Source organism: Vombatus ursinus, unplaced genomic scaffold, assembly GCF_900497805.2.
Source record: "Vombatus ursinus unplaced genomic scaffold, bare-nosed wombat genome assembly UNPS02014847.1, whole genome shotgun sequence".
Taxonomy (NCBI): Eukaryota; Metazoa; Chordata; class Mammalia; order Diprotodontia; family Vombatidae; genus Vombatus; species Vombatus ursinus.
The window spans coordinates 16,430,846-16,440,536 of NW_020954625.1; the positions used below are offsets into that span (position 1 = coordinate 16,430,846).

Genomic DNA, 9,691 nt, shown 5'->3' on the forward strand with positions numbered 1-9,691 from the left:
CGGGCCGGCAGGAGCCCCCGGGACCCGACGGGCCGGCAGGAGCCCCCGGGACCCGACGGGCCGGCAGGAGCCCCCGGGGTGGGGGTGGGGAGTCCGCAACCGCCCCCCCACCCCCAGAGTCACAGCTGGTGGGCGCGAGCTCCGGCCTCCGCGTGGGCGGGGTGGCCTCGCTCGCCCCCCCCCCCGCCGCGCCGCTCCTCGGCCCGTCCCCCGCCCCGCCTCGCCCTTGCCGCCGCCCGCTCAAGGTTAGGCGGCCGCGCGCGCTCACCTCGCACCGAGAGGTTGGAATGCAGCCCCATGGCGGCGCCGGCGCTCCGCGGGGAGGGTACAGACGGGGAAGACGGGGCGCCGCCGCAGTTTCGTGCCGCCGGTCTTCACCGCACACCGGGGATCGCTCCGCCGGCCGCCCGCGGACCCCGACGCTCACGAGGTCACTCGAGGGCAATCACTGCCGGCGGGCCGGAGGGCACTGCGCAGGCGCGGCCGACGCACGTGGAAGGGGCGGGGCGAGAGGCCGGAGGCGGGGGGGCGGCACTGAGCATGCGTGCTCGTCAGGCTTCCGAGCCGGTGCCCTCCGCCCAGCCTGGGCGAGTGTCGCTGTTCTCATTCCCAACGTGGCTTGCTGGGCTCCCCGGGTTCGGTTGACTTTGCTGTAGGAATGAATGGGCAAAGCAAAACTGCCAGGCTGTACGCATTTAGTAAGCACGTGTTGTCTGCCAGGCCCTGGGCTAAGCTTGGGTATACACAAAGACACAAAAGACAGTTCCTGCCCTCAAGGAGTTTGCAGTCTAACGAGGGAGGGAGACAAGAGGTAAACAACTATGCACGCGTCAGGGATAAATAGGAAATAATGAACGGAGGGAAGGCACTGAAATCAGAGAAGCCAAGGAAGGCTTCCCGTAGGAAGTGGGGTTTTAGCTGGGACTTGAAGGAAGGCAGGGATGCCCTGAGACCGAGATCGTCGGGGAGAGCACTCCGGGCATGGGGCTAGGGGAAGACAGACAGAACGAGACTACCCAGAGGGGGGCCAGGGTGGGTGGTAAGAGCCCTGCGAAGGTAGGAGAGGAACAGGTCATGAAACGCTTTATTTGTTTGTTTTTGGTGAGGCAATGGGGTTGTGATTTGCCCAGGGTCACACAGCTAGTAAATGTCAAGTGTCTGAGGTCACATTTGAACTCAGGACCTCCTGACTCCAAGGCCAGAGCTCTATCTACTGTGCCACCTAGCTGCCCCCATGAAAGGTTTTGAACACTTCCCAAAGTATCCCTTTCTTGAGCTCCCATTCAAAGAGGGGAAACAGCCTACACCCCGGTTATGTCCAGAGAAGACAAATGCACACCTCATACCAGGGTAGTGCCCTGAGAATGTCTAGCTTTGGCTTGGGGTTATCAATATGTTCCCAGATGGGCATGTATTCAGGAAAGAGGTCCTTGGCATGTGGCCCAGAAAGAGCACGTTTTCTTGTAGCACCTAACGTGAGATCCCAACTAGAAGACTTCACTGAGCTTTGATTTCATCAGATGTCCCAGAGACGGCTCATGAACCAATTGCTAAATTTTGAGTATTTACATCCACAGTCCTATTCCCAAGGCTCTTCAGACCTAACACTTTTTCTGTACTTATTGACAGCTAGGTGATACAGACCTGAGTTCAAATTTAACCTCAGATGTGTGAACCCTCTTTTCTGTCTGTACTCTCTCACTTGGTTCTCATTGGTTTTTATGGATTAAATTATCAGCTCTATTTAGTGACTCCCACATTTATATATCTAGCCCTAATCTCTTTCCTGAGCTCCAGACCTGCCTCACAAACTGCCTATTCCACTGGATATTTCAGACTGGATATCTCAAACTCATTTTCTCTCTTCAAAATCCCCATATTGTTGTAGAGATCTCTCCCATCCCTCCAGTCACCCCAGCTCCTAACCTTAGTATCATTCTTGACTCCTCACTTTTACTGATTCCACATTAGCTGTAAAATCTCTGATTTCTGTTTTTATTCCATCTCTTGCATTTATTCCCCTCTCTCTCCTCACACAGCCACTACCCTGATTCAAGATCTCATCACCGTTCACTTGGTCCGTAATTGCAATAGTCTTCTAATTCTCCCTGGTTCTTCCCCACTCTAATGTATCCTCCACACAGCTACCAAAGTGATTTTCTGAAAGTGAGAGTCTGGCCATGTCAAACCTTGATGCCCAACTCAGTAAATGATAATGTAGGGTTTCTCAAAGTGTGGTTTGGTTTTTAAGACCCTTAAAGGGGGCTGCAAGATCAAAATTCTTTTCATAATAGCAGCAACATGTTATTTGCCTATTAAAATATTCCTCCTTTTCCTGACTACTTATATGGGTAAGGCTGTATTTTCTTCATATTATTCACCCACAACCACATCAGAACAGATTGAATGCGGAAGCAGAGAGGAGAATGAAGCTGTCTCCTATTAAGCCAGACATTAAAGAGATCTGCAAAAGTATGTAAAATGATGCCATTTTTCTAACTAATTTTTTGGTTTTGAATATGTGGTTTTTTTCATAACCATGTTATTTATATTAACATGTAATGGTTTTTTATTGTTATTTTAAAATAAGTAAATATTTAATTTTTTCAGTTTTAATTTCTAATCCAGACTGGAAAGGTAATAAAGCACTAGGTTTGGAAGGGGGTTAAATTTTAAACAGAGGGCTTCATATTTGATCTTGTTCATTAACAGGGAGCCATGGAGTTTATTGAGAGTTGAGGGGAGGGTCCCTTGGTCAAATCTGTACTTTTGAAAAACCATTTTAATAAATGAGTGAAGGCTCCAATGGAGGGAGAGATGAATTAAAGCAATTCAGAAGCTCTTACAGTAGTCCGGGTGAGTGATGAAAACAGCCTGTGTATCAGCAGGGTGGCTGTGTGGGTGCAGAGAAGAGGATGTGTGTTAGAGATGTTGGGGAGGTAGAAATGACAGGATCTGATAACATAGTGAGTATGTGGGATGAACTCAAGTAAGACACTGAGGAGGACCCCAAGGTTGCTAAGCCTGGGTGTCTGGAAGGGTAGTGCCACACTTAGCAGTAATGGGAAAGTCAGGGAGAGGAAAGGGCTTGAGAAGAAAAACAGTGAGTTCTACTTGAGATAGCTTGAGTTTGAAATGCCTAGGGGACATTCAAGATGTCTGTGAAGCAGTTGATGATGCTTTCTCAGAGAGAGCTTAGGTCTGGCTATATAAATCTGGGAATTAATTTTATAGAGATGATAATTAAACCTAAGGGAACTGGTGAGATCACCAATGGAGATCATATAGAATAAGGGTCAACAAACTATGGACAGTAGCCCAAATCTGACTTTCTGCCTGGTTTTGTACACCTGAAAACAAAGAATGGTTTTTACATTTTTAAATAAGGCTTTATTATATTTAAAAATGTAAAAACTAGTCTTAGCTCAAAGGCTATACAAAAACAAGCCCTCATGCTCCCTGTCTATAGTTTGCTGACCCCTGGTATAGCATAAAAATTGAAAAGGGCCCAGGACACAGCCTTCGTATCAACAATTAGGGGATGTAACCTGAATGAAGAAACAGCATGACTTTGAGTGGTCATGAGAATGAGTGGTCAGACTCATCAGAGGAGAACTGAGAGGGAGCCCTATTCTGAAATCCAAATGAGAGACTATCTAGAAAGAAATGATGATGGATAGTGCCAAAGACTGCAATGAGGAATGAGAAAAGGCCATGAGATTTGGCAATGAGGAGACCACTGATAACTTTGAAGAGAGTAGTTTCAGTTGAATGATGAGGTCAGAAGCCACCAACCTGGCAACTGCTTCTGTAGGTCCTACAGCCACAATTACTTAAGACCCAGAAAAGAAAGTTCTTGATGCCAAAATAGTTGTCATTGTTAAATGGTTCAACATCAGAAACCAAGATGATTTTATCAGTGGAAATGACATGACCATCTGCTTTGCTGCTTTGCTGTAAAGACTGATGAGGTCTAGAAGTTTAGGGGTGCTGGGACCCCGAGATCACAACACATGGGTCTTGCCCGAAAGAATTCAACCCAAGCCTTCTTTTAGCCAAAGACAAGGTTTATGAAAGATCCACCGCATGGTCCAGGTCCCTGGAATTCTATTACCTCATTCACTACTTGGCCACTCCTAGATCCCTCCCATAGTCTTTCTGTATATAAGGTCCATCTTGTCTCCATTAAGATGCTCAGATTCCTAAAACCTAGCCACTTGCTTACCCATGTTCAGACTCCTTAAGAGTCTGCCCAATATGATGGATGTTCTAACAAACCTTGTCTTTGGCTGAAAGAAGGCTTAGGTCGAATTCTTTCGGGCAGGATCTGCGTGTTGTGATTTTGGGGTCCCAGCACCCCTGAACCCCTAAACCACATCAGTTCAACATCAGAAACTAACATAACTTTATTAATGGGAACAACAGTAAAGATGATGCATTACCATCTGCTTTGCCACAAGGATCACTGGACCTTTTAGTTGACTGCACCTGAAACTTCCTCTCTGTTTGTCTCCTTTTATGAACATGTGAGCTCCTTGAGAACAGGGGCTGTCTTGCTCTTCTATTGGGATATCCAAATGTGTCAACACCTAGTACCGTCTCATTCTTTGTTTTCTTCATCGAACCTCAAGGAAGTTGTGGCTAAATGGATGTATGGCTCACAAGTTCTTCTTGGAGAGCTGGATGAGTTAAATTTCCCATATGCCCAAAGACAAGAACAAACATTATCTCGTGGGATATTTGGTCATCATATATTGCAGCAACCAATGATGTCTTCGCAAAGAGACCATCGTGAAAATAATTGTAGCTTATGTACCAATGTTGGTAGCTGAGGGTGAAGTAACACAGAAATTTATGGAAGAACTTGATGAGTCCCTCCAAATGAAGTAAACATATACTCTGACACTTGATGACTTCAAAACAAAGATGGGAAAAGTTAAAGTTGAGGTTCTTGTAGTTTGTCCTTCATTCTTGAAGAGGAGCATGACATCAGGAAGATGATGCCATGACTTGCGAGTGAATTGGATTTAAGTGAGGGAGGGCTGTGCAAAGTCACCAGCCTTACTTTCTCCTCCAGAGCCATCTGGATCCAGTGGCAAGATATAGACCAGGACGACTGGAGATGGCCCCACTAAAGATTAGGAGAAAAAAAAAATAGGGAAAAACATAGTTCAGGAAAAAGGAATGAGAGAGGCCAAAGACTTGTAGATTACATAGAAGCCTCATGCTTCTATGTCATGCACACTTTCTTTGAAAAAAGGATGATAGGTACTGGACATTATGATTACCAAATAACACCATAAAAAGTGAAACCGATTTTAATAGACAGGAAAAAAAATTTATTTATATAAGAAAAACACGTAGCATAAAGTTGAAACAACCTAACCTTGAACTACAAACAACTTGACAAATAAAAATGAGAACTGGACAACAGAAATAACATTAACACTGACCATAATAATTTTGCCCAATAGTTTAACCCATGTAAAGTGAATGCCACAACAAATAGACTAAAGGTAACACTGTGTTAGAATGTAAACTTGTTTATAAAACCCTATGAATAAAAATGTTGAAATAATAAGAGCATTATCAGCTCATAAAATAGACAGTGAAGGGTAAAGCCAGTTTAAAACAAGTCTGGCCAGGTATCTAACTAAGCAGAAGGACCTCAGGGTCTTTTAAGGATGCAAATGGAAGCAATACAAACAAGGTGTTCTAGCAGACCGAAAAGCTAATGACCTCTTAGACTTTGTTGAAAGTCATTGTACTCAGAACTGAGGATGGAATGGTCCTGCTCTATTCTTCCTTGATCAGGTCACCTAGAACACTGAGCTCCATTTTGAGTACCACATGTTAGGAAGGACACAGGTAAATTGGCTAGTGTTCACCTCTTGACTTTGCACATAAATTGACTAATGTCTGCTTCCTGTCATTGTGTCTTAATAAATGTTTATTGATTGATTGATGGTAACCAGAATGGTAGTGGGTCATGAATTCCTACTGTCTGTTGATTAGGGTTGTTTGACTTGGAGAAGAGAAGACTTGAGAGTATTGGAAGGGGAGAATCTTTTTTTGAATTTTAGTCTCATATTTCCAACTGTTTGCTTGACATCTCTACCTGGTATTCCATAGGTATATATATCAAACTCAACATGTCTGAAACAGAATTCATTGTCTTTGATAATAAACTACAGCGGTTCTCTAGGATTGAATGTAAATGTTTCCAGTAGGCATTTTAAACCCTTCACAGCCTGCCTCCAAACTACCTTTCCAGCCTTACTCTTCACTGCTCCCCTTAACTGGTCGTGTAATCAAGCCAAAGGGCCTTGCTGCTCTTCCTCAGGCAAGACGCTCCCTCTGGGACTCTCTGGGACTTGGCCGTAGCTCTTCCCTAGAACGTCCTCCCTCTTTTTCTCTTGGAATCCCTAGATTCTTTGAAAGCTCAGATCAAATACCACAAATATGCGCTGCCTTTGCTAATCATCCTAGTACTACCATCTTCTCAGCAGGATGATGTATTTGACACATGCTAATGTGTCTTCATAGAGTCACCCCTAAGAGTGGAGATTCATTTTTTGGGTAGTGATAGATTCTTCTTGAGTCCCTCAGAGGCAGTGGTGGTCCATATCTTGCTGCCATACAGCAACACTGTAAAATGCTTTTATTGAGAACATAGACCTTTGCTTTCACAGGAAGCTTGGGGTCAGTAAAGGAGTTTTGCCAATTCCCTGAAAACAACCTGTCCCTATTCCTCTGGGCCCAGCTTATTGTCCTTTTGTTCTGTCTGCCTCAGATGTACGTTTCTGGGGACGAGCTCTACAAGAAGCTCATTCAAAACCATGTTAAAATCCCACCTTCTTCAGGAAGCCTTTCCTGATCTTTTTTAATTCTAGTGTCTTACCTCTGTTGATTACTTCTATTTTATCCTGTATATAGCTTGTCTGTGCAGAGTTGTTTGCAAGTGGCCTCTCCAGTAAGACTGAGAGCTCCTTGAGGGCAGGGACTGTCTCTTCCTTTTCTTTGTATCTCCAGTATTTACTCAGCAAATTGCCTGGCATATTGTAGGTTAGCACTTCTTAAACGTTGTTTATTGACTAAATGATTGACTTACTGACTGAAATCTAGTCCAAGAAAGAACATCAATAAAACATTTCAAAAAATGCAGAGGTAAAGAAAATCTAAAAAGGAGTGCAGGAAAAGACAAACAGAAACAAACAGAACAGTTTTTTTTACTACCTTGTTAAATTTAATGTAAATGCATTTGAAAACTGTACATAATGGAAACTCACAGTTCAAATACAATTCCTGTTCTTTCTATATTGAAATGATTGTATATTTTGATTTTTTTTCTTTTAAATTTTATTATTTATTTATTTTACCATTCTTTTCTCTTTTTGATTTTGAGTTCCCAATTCTTTCCCTACCTTCTACCCTTCCCTCATCCACTGAGAAGTCAAACAATGTATCAGTTATACATATGGACTCATGCAAAACATATTTCCATATTAGCTAAATTGTAAAAAAATAAAGGAACTTTACTTCAATTTGCACTAAGAGTTCATCAGTTCTCTCTATGGAGATGGACAGCAATTTTTCATCATGAGTCTTTTGGAATTGTCTCAGGTCATTGTTTTGTATCAGTTAGGGTAGCCAAGTCTTTCCCAGTTGATCATCATTACAACATTGCTGTTACTGTGCACAATGATCTCCTGATTCTGCTCACTTCAGTTTGCATCAGTTTATTTAGGTCTTGTCATATTTTTCTGGAACCAACCCCTTTATCATTTCTTATAGCACAAGAGCATTCCATCATAATCATATGCCGCAGTTTGTTCAGCCATTCCCCAATTGATGGGCATCCCCTCAGTTTCCAATTCTTTGCTACCGCAAAAGTGCTGTGCATTTTGTACATTTTTCTTTGATCTCTTTGAGGTCCAGATTTAGTAGTGGTATTGCTGGATCAAAGTATATGCACGATTTTATAGCCCTTTGGGCATAGTTCCAGATTATTGTCCAAAATGGTTGGACCAGTTCCGCTACTCCACCAGCATTTTATTAATGTACCTATTTTTCCCTTATTCCCTCCAGCATTTATCATTTTTGATACTTGTGAGGTAGAGTTGTTTTAATTTGCCTTTCTCTAATCAACAGTGATTTAGAGCATTTTTTTAATATGGCTATAGATAGCTTTGATTTCTTCTTCTGAAAACTGCCTGTTCATATCCTCTGACCATTTAGTTATTCAGGAATGGCTCTTATTTTTACAAATTTAATTCCATTTCCTTTCTATTTGAGTAATGAAGCCTTTATCAGAGAAGTTTGTTGATATTTCGTCGTCTGTGCTACCTTTTAGCAAAATGTAATTTCCTTTTAATTTTAGGTCTTTTTTTTTTTTAAATTAGATTAGGTCTATTTTTGCTTTTGCTTTGTCTGAGATCATGATTACTAGCCCTGCCTTTTTTTTTTTTTATTTTTACTTCAAGTAAAGCATAATAGATTCTGCTTCAGCCTTTTATTTTAACTGTGTGTATCTTTCTGTTTCAAGTGTGTCTCTTGTATACAAAATATTGTTGGATTCTAGTTTTTAATCCATTCTGCTATCTGCTTCCTTTTTATGGGTTAGCTTTCATCCCATTCCCAGTTATGATTATTAACCGTGTATTTTCTCTATCCCATATTCTTTTCTTTATCCTTCTCTCTCTCTCTTTTTATTCTGCCCTTCCTCAAAAGTCTGTTTTGTTTCTGACCACTGCCTCCCTTAATACAACATCTCCTTTATCATCTCCCCCCCTCCCCCATCTCTTGTTCCCTTCCCCTCCTAATTCCCTTTTGGGTAAGATAGATTTCTATTTCCAACTGAATGTATGTAGATCTTCTTCCTTCTTTGACCCAATTCTGACGAGAGTGAGGTTCAAGCATTGCTTCCCCCTCCCCTGCCATTTTCACCTGCATTGTAAAAGCTCTTACTTGCACACCTATTTCACATGAGAAAAAATTTCCCATTCTACTTCTCCCTTCCCTTTTCTCCCAGTACATCCCACTTTCTCACCCTTACATTTTATTTTTATGTTTGGAGATTATCCAACATAAGTGATTCACATTCGTGCCCTCTGTCTATGAAGACTCCTTTTAACTGTCCTAATAACGATAAGGTTTTTAGGAGTTACATGTATCTTTTTCCCATATAGGAATGTAAACAATTTAACTTTATCGAGTACCTTATAATCACTCTTTCATGTTTACATTTTTATGCTTCCCTTGAGTCTCCTGGTTGTCATATTTTCTATTTAGCTCTTTTTTTCATCAGGAATGCTTGGAACTCCTCTATTTCATTAAATATCAATTTTTCCTCTAAAGGATTATACTGCATATTAAGTTTTACTGGGCAGGCTATTCTGGTTTGTAATTCTAGCTCCTTTGCCTTCTGGAATATAAACCCTCTGCTCGTTTAAAATGGAAGCTACTTTAAAATGGAATCTTGTGTGATACTGACTTTGCTTCTTTTCTACAATGTTTAAATTGTTTCTTTCTTGCTGCTTGCAATATTTTCTCCTTGGCCTGGGAGCTTTAGATTTTGGCTATAATTTGGGATCTCTTGTAGGAAGTGATTCTTTCAATTTCTATTTTGCCCTCTGGATTTAAGATATAGGAGCAGTTTTCCTTTGTAATTACTTGAAATATAACATCTACA

The 9,691-nt window shown here is 41.9% G+C and overlaps 2 protein-coding genes across 3 annotated transcripts in view; one reads left to right on the forward strand and one right to left on the reverse strand.

Annotated features, from left to right (window-relative positions):
• Positions 1-402, reverse strand: part of CISD1 (CDGSH iron sulfur domain 1) — a 26,797-nt gene extending 26,395 nt beyond the window's left edge. Inside the window, exon 1 of one of the 2 annotated variants that reach the window (XM_027840591.1) lies at positions 269-402. In XM_027840591.1, the coding sequence (XP_027696392.1) occupies positions 269-299 (31 nt within the window). In that variant the 5' untranslated portion in view covers positions 300-402. The remainder of the gene's footprint in view (positions 1-268) is intronic. The other variant, XM_027840590.1, reaches the window with a different exon arrangement.
• IPMK (inositol polyphosphate multikinase) overlaps positions 298-9,691 on the forward strand; it is an 85,696-nt gene continuing 76,302 nt past the window's right edge. Inside the window, exon 1 of the mRNA XM_027840613.1 lies at positions 298-635. Coding sequence (XP_027696414.1) covers positions 298-635 — 338 coding nt within the window. The remainder of the gene's footprint in view (positions 636-9,691) is intronic.